General features: G+C 44.7%; 1 protein-coding gene across 2 annotated transcripts in view; it reads left to right on the forward strand.

The window, feature by feature from the left end:
• Positions 1–17763, forward strand: part of FRMPD4 (FERM and PDZ domain containing 4) — a 539182-nt gene extending 521419 nt beyond the window's left edge. Inside the window, exons 12-17 of one of the 2 annotated variants that reach the window (XM_004758833.3) lie at positions 1663–1752; positions 2371–2553; positions 4792–4930; positions 9205–10269; positions 10694–11980; positions 13694–17763. In XM_004758833.3, coding sequence (XP_004758890.1) covers positions 1663–1752; positions 2371–2553; positions 4792–4930; positions 9205–10269; positions 10694–11980; positions 13694–15018 — 4089 coding nt within the window. In that variant the 3' untranslated portion in view covers positions 15019–17763. Of the gene's footprint in view, positions 1–1662; positions 1753–2370; positions 2554–4791; positions 4931–9204; positions 10270–10693; positions 11981–13688 lie in introns of both variants that reach the window. The other variant, XM_045089289.1, reaches the window with a different exon arrangement.
• Positions 17764–19934: the final 2171 nt, after the last annotated feature.

Consider the following 19934-nt stretch of genomic DNA (forward strand, 5'->3'; position numbering starts at 1 on the left):
AGCAAAATCCCTGGTCTCTACCTACAAGATGCCCTCGATCGTGACATAGAAAAATATCTTCAGACACTGCCAAATGGGCCCCCAAGAGCAAAATCACCCCTGGTTGACAACCACTGAATTAAATCTTACTTTGGAAGGGAAGGTAAAATTATCTCTACCATTCACCATCATTAGTGTTAAAGTCTCCCTTATTTTTTTTTATCAGAAGAAACAGAAAGGACATTTTAAAATAGATTGTGGGTCAGAATAGAGAGTTATGTGTATAGGTAATAAAAAGCAAAGGGTTTCAAGAACCAGAAAGAGGAACCTAAAAATACAGGACCTATAAAGTCGAAAGCAGTGTAACAGCCCAAGAACACTTTAACAATTGATATTGGCCATAGAAACTTGGGCAGCTCTAATACAAATCACTGTTTATGTGGGTAATTCTTTGGTCTAGGTATTGGGTTATAAGTCATTTTTACTGGCCAAAACATACTTATCGCTATTCCCTCCTCACCCCATGGCTCTTTAAAATGTAAAATCAGGTTTGACACCCTCTAGCCACTGTTGCCTTACATTCAGCATTCAGCTCACAGAAATCCAGCGGGATGTCAGGGATCAAAGTTTTATAGGGGCACCTGGCTGGCTCTGTGGGTAGAGCGTGCAACTCTGGATCTCGTGGTCATGATTTTGAGCCCTGCATTGGGTGTAAAGATTACTTAAATAAATAAACTTTTAAAAAAACAAGAAGTTTTTCTTTTTTTTTTTCAATTTTAGTTCTGATTGGCCGAAAGTTAATTTCTTTCGATTGGCTCAATAGGATTTTTTTCAAGCATGGCCCACTGATTTTGTAATAATCGGCTTAACTGCTCTAGGATCTATCTATCACTGTTTTTCTCTGAAGGTCGGTTTTTCTAGCCAACAGTGAGTGATTTGCTTTCAAATCAATTTGCAAAGTGCTCCTGGTTTTCGAAAGGAAAGGTAGAGTTAACAATCAAGGACTCCTTTTAAGAGGTGGGAATCTCCGTTTTTAAATCTTTAAAATATAGCTTTTATCTGGATAAAGTATTTTTTTTTTTAATATCCTTCATGAAACTCAAAAGATGCTTGAGTTGAACTAACCAAGCAGGGACTTGCCGCAAGCTCCAGCATCTCCCCAATGATTGGAGCACAGAAAGTCTACCCACGCCCAAAAACTTACAAAGGCCGGAGGAAACTTGAGATGAGCTTGGAGAGCCTCTTTCATGGGTGGTAGGTAGATGGCCAGTGTGTGTTCAAAATGGCTCTCAGGAACTCTGTATAGGTGAGTCTCCTGTACACAACCCACTTTGTCCCTACCCGCGATCGGAGAGCACCACTCCACTCTTGGAGTCTCCAATAAGCAGACAGTTCAGTGGAATAGCTTACCATCTTGTTCTCATTTGTTGAGTGCCCTGGCCCAGCGTATCCATGTCTGTGACCCAACCACTCCCATACATTTCCCCCCCAATAAACAGGTTTTCATCTGGATCCCTTATTACAGCCCTTTATCCTGAAACCAAACACATAGCAATTTACTTTGACTCTTCATGCAGACTCCTTGTCGTGCCCCCCAGTTCGCCCTGTCGTTCCGCTGGTCTCCCGCAGAAACCCGGCCACACCCACTGCAATTAACACCTGAGGTTTCTTTTCTCTCCTCAGCTCTCTGCGCTGCAAGCCAAGGTCCATTATCTCAAGTTCCTCAGTGACCTTCGACTGTATGGGGGCCGTGTGTTCAAGGCAACATTAGTGGTAATTGCTTTTTGGTTTTGGGTGGTTTGTTTTTGTTTTTGTTTTTGTTTTTGTTTTTTTGCTTTCTCTTGGGAGCCACGGAGACCTGCAAAATAGCAATGCCATAGGCTGTCTTGAATGAGCTGCCTTTGACAAAAGCAAATCAGCTGCGAATCTTTTCCAGCCTTCATTTCTAAGCGACTGCAGCACAGTCTGGAAATATCAGAAGAAATGTTAAACTAGATAACGCCACTGTCGAATGCCCTAGAAAAAGAAATATGATGAACCAAGAGCATCGATGTACTCTAACAATGGCCTTCTTTTAAATCATTGGGCCATAAGTTGCTTTCGTGTTAAAAAAGAAACAACAAAACAAAACCCAAAAATCCTCGTCTCTAAGAGTGTCTCATGATTATGAATGTCTGTGCTGGGATAATAGTTACTTTCTACATTATTCATGATTGATCAGCGCCTTGATGCGATCGTCATGTTTGGTTCTTCTAACGGGCTGACTTAGTACAATATAATCGAGGAATGCTTGCTAAAGAAAATGTGATCTTATAAGAACAGACTGTCAGGCTCAAGTCTGCATGGTGTTTTAGAGGTCTAGGATTTTTAGGATTTGTCCTTCTCTCTCAGCAGGCGGAAAAGCGCTCAGAAGTGACTCTCCTGGTTGGGCCCCGATATGGCATAAGCCACGTCATAAACACCAAGACAAACCTAGTGGCTCTTTTAGCCGACTTCAGCCACGTCAACAGAATCGAGATGTTTACCGAGGAGGACAGCTTCGTGCGGGTAGAGTTGCACGTGCTGGATGTGAAGGTAAATCTTTCAGCTGTTGACCCGGCACCTTGATCTGAAAAGCTCATTTGTGGTAACACCGCTATTATTTGCAAAGCCGTTGACATTGCACGGTGGGCAGAGGATCAGAGATGGCCCGAGGTACAGAGAAAAATCCACCCAAGTCCGGCCCGAGGCCTCCAGTCCTCCCTAAAGAGCCGTGTGATCTGGGGACGAGTTGTTCGACCACTTCATCTGTACACGAGAAAGCAAACGAGTTCATTTCTAAGGTCCTTTGTAGCTCCTGAGTGCGTGAATCATAGAGAGAGAGAGTGGGAAGGTTTTTCCCTGCTAGCCTTCTAGAATATTCCTGTCCAGAGAGTCAGGGATATTTTTCCCAACTTTGTTTAGAACGGCCATTTGGCCCATTGTGTGTTTATTCTTTGGGAAAAGCTGAGCATTTCTGTCAGTTAGCCTTTATCTGCTGTGGCCGTTAGTACTGACTGAACCGCTGGCCCCTATGAATGTCATGGCCATTCCATTTAAAACAACAATCTGACATTGTCCTCAAAGGGCAGAACTCAACTCCCGAAGCAGAAGTTGACGGGAAATAATCCAGGTCCCCTCTACCTACCTTCTTGTCCCAATAGTGGATGAGTCATTGGTTTTGGGCCAGATGTTTCCATAGAGAAAAGGAAACCGTGTCAGTCAGGAGGAGTGCTCTGAGAACAGGCAAGGGTTCTGTCTACACAGCAAATTGAAAAGCCTCTATAGCGGGAAACAGTGACTATGGACTGGAGAGTATGCAGCTCAGACATGGCGGCCAGGGCTGGTGGCGTTCATGGGCCGAATCCAGGGCCTCTGGTTGACTTCGTGGCAGCGCAAGTGCAAGAACAGACTTGGGACCTCTGGCCCACTCTGTGAGCAGAGATGCTAACAACAGTGGCCCCCCTCACAGAAAGAGCAGGGGAAAGAGTGAATTGGAGGCAGTCATCACACACCTGATAACGGAATGATCTGACCCAACAGAAGTAGGTGGCAAGACCCTATGGGTGGTCTCCTGCTTTCCTATAAGGAAAGAATTGTGGGATGCTTTGAGGGAAGCCCTCAGTTGAAATGGAAAGAAAAGGCAGGTTATCAAGAAGTATGAGGGCTTTGGACGGAATGGTGGATCCCATGAGCCAGGGCCATCAAACGTGGCCAGGGTCCTATACCTTGGACTGAAAGCAAGAGCTCGTCACCTTGATGTTTCTGTGCCTCTCTGGGTGTCTGCTTTTGTATTGCTCCCTTATTCCTGTCAAGTTTGCAATTTCACCAAGAATCCACCAGCAGGTCCACCCTTACTAATTCAAAGAGAATAATTGCTTCAACTAACCACCTCTTCCCTATATGGCCAAACCTTGTCTCCAATCATATGCTAGCCTCACTCTTTCCAGAAAGTTTTACCAAGGCCTTTTCTTAGCTCCCATCTCGGGTTTGTTCTCCTGTGAATTTACAGTTTCTTTTACAAGCAGCCCATCCTGAATCTTTTGGACACTTTGCATTCGGTCTTAGATGTAATTTCCACTGTACATTCGACTTGGATGTAATTTCCAAGAAGCTAGTGGGCAAGGGAAGGGTTCAAAAGGAATTTGTGTACAACACCTAATTTCTACTTCTTTTCAACACTAATTTGCACTATGAACCCCAACTTCATCTTCCCGGGATTTTTTAGATCACAGGTTCACATTTGGTAACTGACCCCTTAACTGTCACTTTTTCAAAATGTTAACTATTTGGAAACAAAACCAGTGTTGTTTTTTCTCCCATCCCAGTGTTACCTGGGAAGATTCAAAATGTCTCCGCTTTCAAGATGGTGTCACAGAAATGTTTTTCAGCAAGGCTCTTGGTGTTACTTCTGACCTTCTGTATTTCTCCAATGAAATGGTTGCCCAATAACTTTCTTTTTTTTTTTTTTTAAAGATTTTATTGATTTTTTTTAAAGATTTTATTTATTTATTTATTTGACAGAGAGAAATCACAAGTAGGCAGAGAGGCAGGCAGAGAGAGAGAGAGGGAAGCAGGCTCCCTGCTGAGCAGAGAGCCCGATGCGGGACTCGATCCCAGCACCCTGAGATCATGACCTGAGCCGAAGGCAGCGGCTTAAACCACTGAGCCACCCAGGCGCCCCGCCCAATAACTTTCTTTGTTATATTTCATAAGCACCAGTGCAACTGTTGTCAGCCTGAGGGAACTCATTAAGGAGGAATGGCTTTAACCAAAATATTCTCTTTTGTGTAGCCCATTACACTCCTGATGGAATCATCAGATGCCATGAACTTGGCCTGCTTGACTGCTGGCTACTACCGGCTACTTGTGGATTCCAGGAGGTCAATATTTAACATGGCCAACAAGAAAAATACAGGGACCCAGGAAACAGGTATTCTCTTCCTAAACTCACGAAGTACTGCCCATCCCCTGCCTTACCTGACAACAATAAGAATGTTTCTTTAAAAGTTAAAATTGTGCTCATGCAAAAATCTAGTGTCCAAATGTAATACAAAAACCTTCAAATAATTCTGATATGGTCTATTTTTAGATGAAAATATTGATTTTTTCCATCCTGTTTTACTCGTCCCTTGGAAATGGTGGTGTTTCAAAGGGAGTGGTGTTTACTCATCACTTGGAAATGCTGAACATGTTTCAAAGGGAGTGATTTTCTTATTCTGAAGGTAGTAAGCATCAGTCTTTGTGACGGAGTTTTTATTGTCTTGCTCTTCCAGAACTCAGGATGGGGAGAACTAATGATGGAATGCACGGTAGGACTTGTAAGGCCCCCCGCCCCCCCAGCCCCCCACCCTGCTTAGGGCTTTTCCTTCCTTAAGGGGCCCTAGGCCTAGATGTCTGGGCACCTCCTCCTATATCCGACTTATATCCAGGATTCTGGGAGCTCTGAGACCCACTGGAGGGCTTAGGGATCACCCAGCACTTGGACTTGGGCCTCTAGAAAGAACTCTGTAGTGGGAGCACTGATATGGCAAAGACATCCAACCAGTTCAGCCACTTGACAGGACAAGATAGTTCCCAAGTGGGGACAAGGAGGACTGCGGTGTTAACAGCTTCTCTGAGAGTGGGTGGTTTTCATTTGCTTTAGACTTTCTTTTCTTGAGTGTTTGATTGTGGATTTCTTCCATCTACTGGGGACACTCGGTAAATGTGGCTGATGGACAGACACTAGCACTCAAGCCAGAGCTGCTGACCCATGAACAAATCATCACGGGGGGGTTCTGAAATCAGGGTTTCTCCTAAAGGGAAAATCTTAAGAACAAATTCCATCATCACCATTTCTGAAAGGGGTGGGGGAGGGAAAATCCTCTCACTTTCCGACTTAGTAGAAAACGTGTATCATTACTCCCTAAATATCTTGTTCCTTGTAGACGCGCACAACCACACAGCTCACGCACAGCTGATGATGATGGCTGGGGAGGGGAAAGCAGTTGGTCACAGAAAGAAGGGGATCCTGAGAGAAAATGAGGGCGATGGCCAAGGCATGCCAGAAGGCAACTTGGAATTACAACTGGACGTGATCCAGCCCCACCTGGAAGCGTCTTATTTCCATTACTCCAAGTTTCGGTTTTCTCATTTGTAAAATCGGGACCAAGAAGCTAGTGGGCAAGGGAAGGGTTCAAAAGGAATTTGTGTACAACACCTAAAAGGATGCCCAGAACTTCTGTCAATAAGGGACAGGGAAGCAGGAGTGGGAGAACTTGAGAACAAAAGTGACAGAAATGGAGAAAGGAAAGGAAGACAGACATAAGGCAAGGGAAGACCCTGAGACACGCAAATGATCAAAAATAAACAGGGAAGGAACAAGAAGGCGGTGGCAAGGGTACGCCAGCTCTGGTGGTGAACATTTGTGGGATCACATGTTTTCGAGCTAGGAGATTTTGAACAACTTCACCCCGGCCTGGGAAATTCCAAAGATCGGTTCTGCGGTGTAACACAACCCTGTCATGTTGGAGAACCGATTTTTTGCTTTTTATTTTCAAATCTTAAAGTTGATCTTGAAAATGGAACCTTTTTTCCCCATAGACTGTTGAGATTGTACAGGTGTGTGTAGAAGACGAAACCTACCATTTCAACAACAGTCACAGTAATAAGGGCCTACATTCTGTCCTTTAGATAGTGACTCACAATGTCATGTGACCCTCCGAGACCCAAGAAGCATGGAGGGTAAAGCTTGTTTAGACTTGTTTAGACTCATCCCTGGTCCACACTGTCTTCCCACAAGATTAGGCCATGGTGTAGACCCCAGTTCCTAACCCACATCCTTCTGTGTCTCTAAAATCATTCCAAAAGCCAAGCTAGTACACCATTTTGGAAGGAAGCCAAGACTGAGTGTGTATTTTCTTCTTACCTCAAATTGATCAGAGACCTTAGTCAAGATCTCTAATAAGGAACAGCAAGCCCCCATTTCTTCCCTATCCTGAAAACTAACCTTTGATTACTTTCAGAATCCCTGAACCCACATAGCGATGACCTCTGAGCATTAGGAGGAGCTGAGTTAAGTATCAATCAACCATTTTAGCCACCGCTCTGTTCAGCTTTAATGTTGTTCTAAACCGGAAGTTGGCAAAAGATGGCTGACGGGTCAGATCTTGTTCTTGTAAATAAAGTTTTACTGGCACTCAGCTGTGCACATTATACTTGTTTCCTAGGGCTGCCATGCCAGGTTATCGCAAACCCTGAGTCTTAACAGGAACTTACTCTTTCATAGTTTTGGTGGCTACAGGTCCAAAATCTAGGCAGCAGCAGGGCTGTACTTCCTCCACAGGCTCAAGGGGAGAACCTTTTCTTGCCTCTCCCAACTTCCAGGGGCCAGCAGCATTCCTTATGGCTGCATGACTCTGATCTCTGCATCGCCTTCCCCGCTTTTCCCTCTGCTTTCCCCCTATAAGGACACTGATTGTTGGATTGAAGGCCCGCACGGATAATCTGGATGAACTCATCTCAAGAGCCATAACTGAATTATCCTTGCAAATGCTCTTTTTTCAAATAAGGTCATATTCACAGAGTGGACCTGTCTTTTGAAGAGGCCCCCTGTTCAGCCCATTGCATGCATGTCTTTGGCTGGTGGCCGTGGCTACATTCTTGGGAGAAGAACAGAGTTGAGTGGTTGCTTGACCGGACAGTCGACCCACAAAATCTAAAATGTCTACCATCTAGCCCTCCCTTTGTAGGAAGAATTTGCCAGCCACTAGTGTAAACCCAGAGCTCTGTCATGGCTTTGCTAAACTGCTCTCCGTCTTCCAGCAATTCAGTCCCCCCACACACCGCCCCACACACAGCCAGTCGTCATCAAAATTGTTCATAAAACAGTGCTGAACCCCCACATGTCTGTTTATCATCAGCTAACATGTAAATATGGTTCTCATGGAGTAGCTCAGTGTCTTCAAAATCATATCTTTACTTTCTACTCGCAAAAATACATGCATTTAAGAAAAGGACTTGGAACAACATTCAGCATTGAGTTTAATGTGTACCACTTGGGGGAAGCAAAAACATCTTCTGTAAAACTGATTTTTTTCTCCCCATATGTCTTGTACAGCTGATGTCAGTATTATCCAGACTTAGGCCCGGGGGCAATTCGAGGGCACAAATGGGAGAATGTGTGGCCCCAACGTTTCCTCAGAATGTTTCCTCTGGAATCTACAAAGCAATATTGACAGAATGACACACTGCCTTGTCTTGTTAAATGTCAGAGCAAAATCTCCACATCAGAATTCCCTCTTGGAAGACCCTTGAGGAACAGCCAAAACAATGATTTTTAAATTAGGGTTTTGCGATTTTAATTCATGAGGAACATCAAACAAACCCTCAGGAGTTCTCCTGATACCAATAACAATTGAAATTAGCTAAACTGTTAAGTATGCTTGGAAACAGCAGAGAGGAGAAAAAAAAAAAAAGAAAAGAAAAGAAATAGAAGAAGTATGTTACCTGTAATGCAGTCCACCTTACACAATCATACACGTGTGCACATGCGCGCACACACAGGCTTCCATCCTGACCTTTATGGGTGAAAACCTTAACACCCACTAGGATATACAAAGACTGAAGATAGAGGTTTTTGTGTTCTCATTACAATGTTATCCTCTTCTTATGTATGTATGTGTTAGATTATTTTTGTTGTGACATTATTATACTATCACTACAATATTTCCTAAAATATGTGGTGAAAATACAAGACTTTCTCTTAACTCAGGGAGGAAAAATTCCAACATCATCTTCCACAAGGTGGGGAATGTCAGCGCTTGCTTTACTGAGAAAAGGGGGATCTATTTTCTGGAATGACAGCTGATTCGACTATGGCCTTTAAGGAATTTGAAAGGCGTGTTGTATATTCCCATTCATAGGCGGAAATGAGGTCTTCTAATAATAGAACCAAGGGTCACATGGATTTAAGCTCTAGTTCCCTATTCTCAGATGGTATTCTTTTTTTTTTTTTTAATCAAATAGCAATTCTATTTTGTGCGGGCTCGATTTTGTTAAGGTCAGCTCTCCTAACCAGGAAAGCCCGACACCTGAAGCCTCCATCGACTGGTTCGCTGTCCGGAAAGCTGCGTGACCGTATTTCCAAAAGTGATACTACAAGCCATGAAATTAAGAAACCAGGCCTTCCAGTAACCTTGTCTTTGCATGATTCTTTCTCCTTAGGAACTGAAAATAAAGGAAAACATAACCTCCTTGGCCCCGACTGGAACTGTATACCCCAGATGACCACGTTCATTGGCGAAGGGGAACAGGAAGCCCAAATCACATATATAGATTCAAAACAGAAGACGGTCGATATTTCAGATGGCACCTTGTGTCCCAAGGACCACCGGCACCTGTATCTAGACAACACCTATAATCCGGATGAACTTAACCAGCCGTTGACCCAGCCGGGAGACGCTCCATGTGAGGCCGACTACAGGACTCTAGCTCAGCGGTCCCTGTTGACCCTCTCAGGACCAGAAACACTGAAGAAAGCACAGGAGTCTCCGAGAGGAGCTAAAGTGTCCTTTATTTTCGGAGATCTCGCCTTGGATGATGGCGTGAATCCCCCAACTCTCGGCTACGAAAGACTGTTGGAGGAGAGCCCGGAACTGCTGGAGAAGCAGAGGAGTCTCTACATGGCCAGTGCCAACGACATGAAGGGCCTGGATCTTGCTCCGGATCCCGAGAGCATCCAGTTTGTGGCAAATTCCGTTTATGCAAACATAGGCGACGTGAAGAACTTCGAGACTGCTGAGGGGATAGAGGAGCCCCTCTTGCACGACATCTGTTACGCAGAAAACACCGACGACGCGGAGGACGAGGACGAGGTGAGCTGTGAGGAGGACCTCGTGGTGGGAGAGATGAACCAGCCGGCCATCCTCAACCTGTCTGGCTCAAGCGATGACATCATTGACCTCACGTCCCTGCCCCCTCCGGAAGGGGACGACAACGAGGATGACTTCCTGCTGCGTTCCTTGAACATGGCCATCGCTGCACCCCCACCTGGCTTTCGAGATAGTTCAGATGAGGAGGACTCTCAGAGCCAGGCAGCCTCCTTCCTCGAGGACAAGGAGCCAGGCAGAGGTCTGCAAGGTGATGAGATCCCCGTGTCTCTCATTGATGCGGTGCCCACCAACGCCGAGGGGAAGTGCGAGAAGGGCCTGGATAACACCGTGGTTTCCACTCTGGAAGCTCTAGAAGCTCTGTCCGTGTCAGAAGAACAGCAGACCAGTGACAATTCAGGTTCTTTCACGATTGTTACATTTATTCACTGATACCCGTGCATTTCGTCCTCTCAAGCCATTTACCCCCGGAGTCCTGTTACCTGCTCTTCTCCATTTCACGCATGTCCCGCTTCATAAGTGTGTTGAAACGACCATCATGGGTTTTTTTGTGTATATGATTTCCTTTGTTTTTATGTTTTGTTTTGTTTTTTGTTTTTGTTGTTTTTTTTTTAAATATGTGGCATGTATTTTTCCTCATTTCTGGAACAATTGTGCAATAAACTCAGAGTCCTCACTGCAAAGGGAAAACCTTGGTTTTTTTGTTTGTCTTTTGTTGTTGTTGTTGTTGTTGTTGTTTAGTAATAACGAGTCCCATTTTCTTACATGTCTCCTAGTGCCTCTGATGCATCCAGTAATCGGTTCTTGTCTTTCACGGCATGCAGGTGTAGCCATCTTGCGGGCTTATAGTCCCGAGTCTTCGTCAGACTCGGGCAATGAGACTAACTCTTCCGAAATGACTGAGAGCTCTGAACTGGCCGCAGCACAGAAGCAGTCAGAAAGCCTCTCCCGCATGTTCTTGGCCACTCACGAAGGCTACCACCCGCTGGCGGAGGAACAGACAGAGTTCCCCACCTCCAGAACCCCCGCCGGGGGCTTGCCTCCCCAGTCCGCCCACGCCCTGGCCGCCCGCCCCGTGACTGACCTCCCGCCCAAAGTTGTGCCTTCCAAGCAGATCCTTCCCCCGGACCCTATGGAGATGGAGCCCGAAACCATGGAGACCAAGTCGGTCACTGACTATTTTAGCAAACTGCACATGGGGTCGGTGGTGTATTCCTGCACCAGCAAAAGGAAAAGCAAGCTGGCCGACGGGGAGGGGAAGGCTCCCCCTAGTGCGAACCTGCCCGGGAAAAAACAGCAGGGGACCAAAACAGCCGAGGCAGAGGAGGAAGCCAAAGGTAAATTTGGTACCGTGTCTTCAAGGGACAGCCAACACCTAAGCACTTTTAACCTGGAAAGAACTGCCTTTCGCAAGGACAGCCAAAGGTGGTACGTGGCCACTGAGGGGGCGGTGGCCGAGAAAAGTGGCCTGGAAGCGGCAACGGGGATCCCATTCCCGAGAGGGGCTGGTCTGGGGACCAGGGAGGCAGAAGAGAAGGTTGAAGGGGCTCCTGACGGAGAAGCCAGTGAGGTTTCAGCACTTGGCCAACGGGATCACTTCTTAACGGACGTGACCTGTGTATCTTCAGCCAAAGACTTAGATAATCCCGAGGACACCGACCCGTCTACCTGTGACCATCCTTCCAAGCTTCCTGAGGCGGAAGACAGCGTGGCCCGCCTCTGTGACTACCACTTGGCCAAGCGGATGTCCTCGTTACAAAGCGAGTGCCATTTTTCTCTGCAGAGCTCTCAAGGCTCGTCAGTGGACGCGGGCTGTGGCACGGGCAGCAGCAGCACGAGTGCCACGCCCGTGGAGTCCCCACTCTGCCCCGCCATGGGCAAGCACCTGATTCCCGAGACTTCAGGGAAGGGCATGAGTTACGTTCCCTCTGAGGAGAGAGCCTCTGGGCTGCCCCCCCACGGAGCCGCCTTTAAGGAATTACACCCACAGGCAGAAGGGATGTGTCCGCGGATGGCAGTGCCCGCCCTGCACACAGCTATTAACGCGGAACCCCTGTTCGGCACTTTGCGAGATGGATGTCATCGACTCCCCAAGATTAAGGAAACCACAGGTACAGCGATGATGGATTTAGTGCTTTGCGTTATGCACCCAAGACACGTAAACCAGATTTACGACAAACCGAAAGATATAAAGTCTGGAAGAAAAGGACAAGTTAGGGGGTTTGGGAGTTTTGTTTTTGGTTTTGGGGGTTTGGGGGTTTTGTTTTTTTTTAAAGGCTGAAAAACTATGGCCAGCCTAAGTAGCGATCATGGGTCCTCCCCTCCCCCTAATGTTCGGTGAACACTGAAGTTTCTGGATCTGGATCAAGAGTGGAAACAGCATTTGCTGTTTGGACTCTTGCTCTGTGCCTGCTTCCAAACTGTGGGGGAGTAATACATTTTTTTTTTTCTAAATTCTAAATGGGGATTTTTAGCAGCACTCAGCAGGACTTTTGGTTATGAGACAGTATGATGTAGAGCCCCAAGAGTCTGATAGCCCTCTCAAGACTTCGAATTTCTGGTTTTGCCATTTCATTATTGAGGGGCAAGGCAGGTTAATAGAGCAGGGTAGTGGGGAGGTCGAAGGGGTTAGGGAAGATCATTTGCCCTTCACTAATACTTACTATGCCAACCTACTCTGTAAGACTTTCTTAGACACGTGTCCTAAAGTATCTGGCACACCTCGGGGTCAGGAAGGCTCCAGGGGTACGCATGACGAGCTGCTACATTTTCCCCCAAAGAATAAAATAGGGGCACAGGTAGAAACAAGAACACAGCCACCTTCTGCGCCCACCTTCACCATTCTGCCACCCAGTGGGCACATGGTCCTCTCACCAATCTACTTGGCCAGCCATCACGTGGCAAAAACCAATGTTCTTTCACACTCTCAAATATCAAAGTGTGTCAGCAATGGTCTCTTCCGTCCTAGGTCAGTAGATGGTAGGGAGAGCTTGCCTTGGTTCTCCGTTCCTGCCATTTTAAGATGATCTCCTTTCGCAGACCCACCGTTGGCACCACCCGCCTCGGGAAACCCGTCTATGAATGTTCCTTAACTCATGATTCCACTAGCATCTTGACCTCCAGTTCGGGCATGCTGTTTACTCTTTCATGGTTTACGAAGAGCTTTCCCCTGGCGTCCCTCTTCTCACAAAAATTCTGTGAGGAGGGAATATTTTCTTCACATGACAACTTTTTTTTTTTTTAACTTAAATTCATGTGACAACTTTTTTGAGAGAAGTTGGGCAACTTGCCCAGGGTCTCTGCTTCAAATCCAGTACCAGACAGACCTAGCGGGGTTCTCTTGAAAAGCTGACCTTATTTACTTTGCATTCATTAAGTTAGACCTCCTTGGGGGAAAAAAAGAAAAAGATAACTGATGCCAGCATTAACCTAACTCTCTTGGAATGAAACTTCAGTGTCCTAAATATGTTTGCACAGTCGAGATCTAGGGCGTGTGTTTTCTAATTACATGTCTAAATGCCGATAGATAAATGTGGGGGACAAGGCAAGTCATGAAACGCCATGGTCTCCAAAAACGATTGTGATTCCAAAGAAATCCGTGGTTTCAGAGATAACAGATTCCCTGTCTTTCTTGAAATGTTTTGAAATGGAAATCTGATGAGATCTCAGGAGGCAGCCATTGAAAAGGGGGCCGACCCTGACAAACGCGGCCCTTCTAGAGTCCATCCTTGGAAAGTGACAAACAGCACATAGAGATTGAGGGAAAATGACCACCCATGCGATGCTTAATGATTCTCTCTGTTTCTCTGCTACCCCTAGTGTAGCTTTGACAGAGCCTGGGAAGGAGAGACGAGGAGGCGCGCCTTCAGCTTGGTCTCAACATCCTGAAGCTGATCTCATCCTGCTACCATCAAACCTTCACTCGGAATCAAAGGTGCCAAATGCAAATCAAGACCCTAATGATTTCTCCCAAGCAAATCTGGCATATGGAGAGGCTGTGAACTGGCGGCCACTGGATCTGAGAGGGGGGAGCCTCGGAACACCCCCCAGCCAGAGGGCTCTGGGATGTAGCAGCAGTATCCTCTTGGGATCTGTAGGTTTGGAGACCTCCCGGGAGAGAACCAAGGGTGCGGTCAGCTTAAAGTGTCCGGGTATCACGGAAGCACAGGAGGCCAGTTCGGAAAGGCGAGCAGAACTCCCCCTGGGGAAGAAGCTCACCAAAAGCTTTTCCCAAAGCTCGATGTTCTTTAGCTCCGAAGGGAAAGGTCACAAAAGGTCCCCGGTGGCTCACAAAGACTCCAAGCTGTATAGGACATTACCCTTGCTCAAGCTGGAAGGCAGCAACTGGAGATGCCGGGGACCTTTCAGCTACTGCTTCCTGAACCGAGGGCAGGATGAAGAGGGTGATGAGGATGAAGAGGAGGGAGAGGCCACCCGCCAGGTCTCTTGCCTCTTTCGACCACAGATGACTCAAGCCATGCCAGAACCCATCAGTCCGCCTCTGGCTGTTGGGATTCGGAAGCAAGGAGAGGAGCTTCGCAGAGCGTCAGCGCTGAAGGTCTGCGCGGAAGACCTGCCTGGCCCAGAGGATGCGGACTTGAGCAACCTGGCCTTCGATGCCCGGATTGCAAGAATCAGTGCCCTAAAAGAGAGCACGTACGCCATGCCTGATGGGTTCCTCGCAGCCCAAAACGATGCCAATGAGCTGCTCTGCCTAGTCAGGGCGACAAAGGGGAAGAGAGAGGAGTCACGCCCGGAAGCATATGACCTTACGCTTTCTCAGTACAAGCAACTGTTGTCCATCGAATCCAGACAGTTGGGAAGTGCCTGTAGGAAACTGGCGATGGCCGAGAAGAGCCCAGAGGAGATGCTCCTAGCCATGACTTCCAGCTTTCAAGTGCTCTGTTGCCTAACGGAAGCTTGCATGCGATTAGTTAAAGTCGTGAACTCGGAAACACAGCGGCAGGAAATCGTAGCGAAGATCAACGAAGTGGTCATAAACTACATTTGTCTCCTGAAAGCTGCAGAGGCAGCCACGGGAAAGACGAGTGGGGATCCTAATGTTGGACTCTCGGCGCGACATTCAACCACCATGGCCGCCCTCGTAAGCACACTAACGCGTTCTCTCAAGATGCTTTTAAATAAATAAAGTATGAAAGTCACATCATAATCTACCTTTGCAAAGCCATACGTGAACGTTTATTTACTTTATGTGTATGATGAACAGATGTCTCCTTTCTTCTCTCTGTATATTTTGTTATTTTATATAAAATAGGAGATAAAAGTCACACTGATGAAATGTTGAAATGTACTAATCAGATGTATTCTGTTTATATTATACGTATATATACACGAAAAAGAAATATCCAACCAAGTGATGACATTTGGCTATTTTTCATATAGTTGAAACTCCAGTTAAATCATGTGAAGTTTTAAATTTTACCGTGTTAGAGCAAAACAATGAATCCTATCCCCTCTCCCTCCAAGCGGACACTTGGAGACCATATCATTCATACTTAGAAGTTAAAACAGAAAGAGAGAAAGAAAAAGAAATCACAGTGTATATAAAACAGTACTTACATTTTAAAATTACGATTTTTAAGCATTGGCAATAGCAAAGAAGATGTTTAAAATCCAAGAAGCTATTATGAATTAATAGAGAATATATATAATTAATTTGAATTGTTTGCTCCTAATGTTTGGTTATCTGATGCTTTCTTCCAAGAATCGTACATGAAATTTAATTTCGGCTTATGCCGTTTAGACTCGAAACGGGATGGGGGTGGATTCTATGGTGTCCCTACAAACGCTCATCACGTTGTTTCTATAATTAAAATACTTCCCAAATAGGAGAAGAGAGCTAACGATGGGCAGGTTCCTAGGTAATACCTAGAGTTAGAGATTATCTAGTTACATAAAATGAAAGGAATCAATAATATCAAATTTAAATTTTTGATGAAAAGAAAGATCTCCTTTGATTTAATGTCAAAATCTATAAACCAAAGACGTCATCTTCCTTCCCACCCCAACTCAACCGCAAAACTTAGAATTCCATTAAGAGTGACAGAACATTTAGTGAAGTATTTGCAAAATTACCAAAAGCAACAATCAGTGATCATCGGAGTCCATGCAGATCCAGTCCCACAAAGCGGACGGGACGCTAGCCTGTGAGGCACAGCGCCCCACCTAGAGCTCCGTGCATCACCTCGACAGGGGCCAATGTTTCCAACCAAATTTGGAACCCCAGCCTAACATCGGGACAGTTTCAAATCTGGAATGTTTCAGAAAATCAGGGAGAGATGGCTCCTCTATTACAGAAGCCACGATCAAGAAAGTGTTTAGGAGAAGTTCTCATTTGCATCAGTAGATAGAAATAGGAAAGCTGGGGGGTAAAAACAAACAAACAAACAAACAAACAAGTGGTAAATTTGACCACTTTTGGGGAAACTGATAGAATGTAAAGAAGTTTTCAGAACTGTCCTCTGTCTACAAATGTATCTTTGGGTCAAAGCAAAAGGACGCAAGCCGCAACAGTCAAATAAAATTGAAATGTACATATGTACTTAATGGGTCATTTAGTGCTCAAGCTCCACCTACTCCTGTTTGTGTAGACGGCTCCTTAAAAGATGACAGGAGTATGCCAGGTGCAAATACTTCATTTTTGTAGCCTACTGGGCAGAAGGCGTAACAGTCTGTAGTCGCTATCTCTTCTCATCAGTCGTTTCATAGAGACTCCATCCCAAAAGTCACACATATTTCTAGATGGTAGCAAACAAAAGGAGTTTAGGTGTGTGTTATTATAAATAATGTTTAAATAATACAACATTATTTTCTTATAATTATAAATATTGGTGTTTGATATTGATCAATATTAATGGTGTTTACTGTGGAAACTTTTGGTAAATATTCTGTGTACTAAAATGCTAACATTAATAGGATGTGTGTTCTTTGTCAGACAATGTGCTGAACATATCACATATATTTAACCATCACAACAATCTTATGGTTTGGACACTTGTTAATTCCCTATGGAGGCAATATGGTTTAATCGTTAAGGACATGGGGCCTGGGGTCAGAACCTTCTTGATTTACATTTGGACTCTGCCATTTTCTACCCCTTTCATCTTGGGAAAGTTAATCTGTGTTTTCTAAATCTCGATTTCCTTAGAGGAAAACGAAAATCTCTTTCCATAGGATTGTCATGACTTTTAAGTACAATCGCGTGTGTGAAAGTTTTACTGCATTACCCAGCAGAGTAAATACTTAATGTTAAGATGATAATTTCGTCATAGTCATTACGTCAAATATATCGCCCAAGCTGATGGGGGGGGGGGGTGTTTGCTTTATCTGCATATTGTCTCCTGCCTGTACGGGCAGGACACATTCTGTATGTTGCATGTGTCTAAAAGGAGCATACAAGGAAGCGGTGATCCTTGTTCAAATCCTTTCCAGTTAGAACAGCTTTCAGTCCATTCCAGTTCTTTGCGAGGCCTCTGTGAAGCAGCTCTGGGTCTTTCCAGATCATCTCCCATTACCTATGGGTGCTCTGGTCCATTTCTGTTTCTTACAAACTCTTTAGTACTTTGAAAACCTCAAGCCCCCACCCATCCACCCAATTCACTACACAAGGGGCTCCTGAGTGGGGTCCAGGTCCACTAGAGTGCAGGAAGAACATGTTCGAATGATCCTTGTGTTTATTTTTATCTAGCCTTTTTTATGTTTGTGTATGTTTTATAATGGCATAATAGTATGGTGGTATATGTACATCATTTTAAATAAATAAATCAATTAATAAGCATATGCCTGGTGCATGTATGCAAAAATCTTGTCACAGGTAGGGTCGCATTCACACAAGTTAGGAGACCACTGAACTAGAGAATAAAATTTCCTTCTAACTCCAGGTCCTTTTTTTTTTTTTTTTAAGATTTATTTATTTCAGAAAGGGGCGAGAGCACGCATGGGTGGCGGGAGGGGCAGAGGGAGAGAAAAGCAGACTCCCCACTGAGCACAGAGCCCATCATGGGGCTCTATCCCAGAACCCTGAGATCATGACCTGAGCCAAAACCAGGGGTCGGTTAGACTGCGCCACCCAGATGCCCCTGTACCTGTGGTCCTTTATACTGAAGTCCTCAGCCTGGTTTTCCAAGTGTGTCACTATTAATCTTTTATTCTGAGGTTTGAAACATACACAAAAGCAGACACAGTCATATAATGAATCGTGTGTACTTCTCACACACCAACTCATTTCGTAAGAACTTCTTACAGGTGACTTTTAAACATAACCACAATGCCATTTTCACACCTCTAAAAATCAATAATTTCTTAATGTTATCAAGTATTTCCTTGATATTAGAGAAGGAAGTGAAAATTCCTATAAACCCAACCCCCAAAGACGGTCCTTGTCAACAAGTTAGGGCACCTTCTTTCAACTTCACATATATATGTATGTATATATTATTGTCTGGGTTCGTGAGTTTAACCTTTGACTCAGAGTTGTTCTGACTGCAAGTGCCCTTCTAGCTGCATCCCCATATCCAGCATACTTTATGTAAGTGGATTGGCCAGAAGGGGAACGATAGACATGGAAAGAATAAGATGAAATGAGGAAGATGAACCCCACAGCCTTAGGCTTCTAGTAACATCCAACAACTAGTGCAATTGCTTCAGACACTGAAATTAACACAGACCCCTTGGGCCCAACTGCAATCAGTCTAATCGCAAAATAAATTACTTTCCAGAAAAGAAAGACCAACAAATACTGGAATGACCAGTACAGCAACACTGCAAAGGATCAATTCCTTTTGCTAAGAATTTCATCTTCCATGATGATCTATCTTAAGAAAGACAGTCTTCATTTATGTTCCTTTTTCATGTATTTCCAAATGCCAGTTACTCTCTGAATGATACTTCTGAGCTACTCTAGGTATTACTCTAATTTATTTCTCCTGGATTACTCTTGGTTTGGCAATGGGAGAAATCCACTCTCTTTTGTTTACCATTCATAATTGTGTTAACTGATTTTTAAACTGGAAAATGAGCATATTGGCTCTGTTTGCATGATTCCTTATCTTTAAACAAACATTTAGAAATCTTTATAAGGATCAAAGTACATATATTACATTGTTTCTCTCTAACCTGACTTTGTCTCCACATTTTGGGGGGTGGAGGGGTGCTTAGGGGTGGGAGATGTCTGAGGGGCTCTGTGTGGGTGGGTGGGAGCGTAAGACTAGTTTTCAGTTTGGTTTTATGGATTCCAGAGCTTGTTTCCCCTGTGGCAGTCCAAAAATTATGATAAAACATTCTCTGTATAACATTCCTAAATCTTCCTTTAAAGTTAACATTGCAGAGATAGCTTCCCTGCTTTGAAAGCTCAGAGTTGGCATCTAACCTTTTGTACTGAATTTTTATTCATAAGATCTTGAACATCACTAAGCTGGATACTTTTTCATTATCTCCCTGTTCTCTGGCCTACCCAACTCACGTTTTAATTTCAAAGCCTATACATAGGAAATCCATATCTTTATCAAGTGTTTCTGCTGCAGAAAATAATGGAATGAATTAAATCCTGGGTCACTGAAATAAGTAGATAGCCACTTATCCCACGTAGCTTATTTTGCCATTCAATTTGAAATTAACCTCCTGCCTTCAGCTAAACTTTGTCCAATCTTACCTCTGTATTTATGATGGCATCTCGATTTTCTGTTACACATTCACCTCAAAGCATTGAGTTGTTTGTGGGTTTCTTTGGGGTTTTTTCATTCTCCCTATTAATTCTCATTTTCTACTCCACAGCCTGGACCAAAATTTTGTTTGCGGCATTGTCATTCACAACTTTAGGGGAATTAGCTTTGGCAGTGGAGGTATGTGGGATTTGAGAAGCTGAGCCTTCTTGCTAACCCCCAACCAAGTAATGTATTTGTTTTCACTCTGATTAGTACCTTTTGCATGTCTTGTCCTTTCACTGAACGATCCAATTCTCCTTTCTGTCACCCACTTAAAGAGTCAAGATGAGTCCGTTCATTCATTCCTAATCTGGGCAAACACTGCTAGGTGCTGGAGGTGGGA

The sequence above is a fragment of the Mustela putorius genome, unplaced genomic scaffold (genome assembly GCF_011764305.1).
Source record: "Mustela putorius furo isolate JIRA1106 unplaced genomic scaffold, ASM1176430v1.1 tig00003836_pilon_pilon_pilon, whole genome shotgun sequence".
NCBI lineage: Eukaryota > Metazoa > Chordata > Mammalia > Carnivora > Mustelidae > Mustela > Mustela putorius.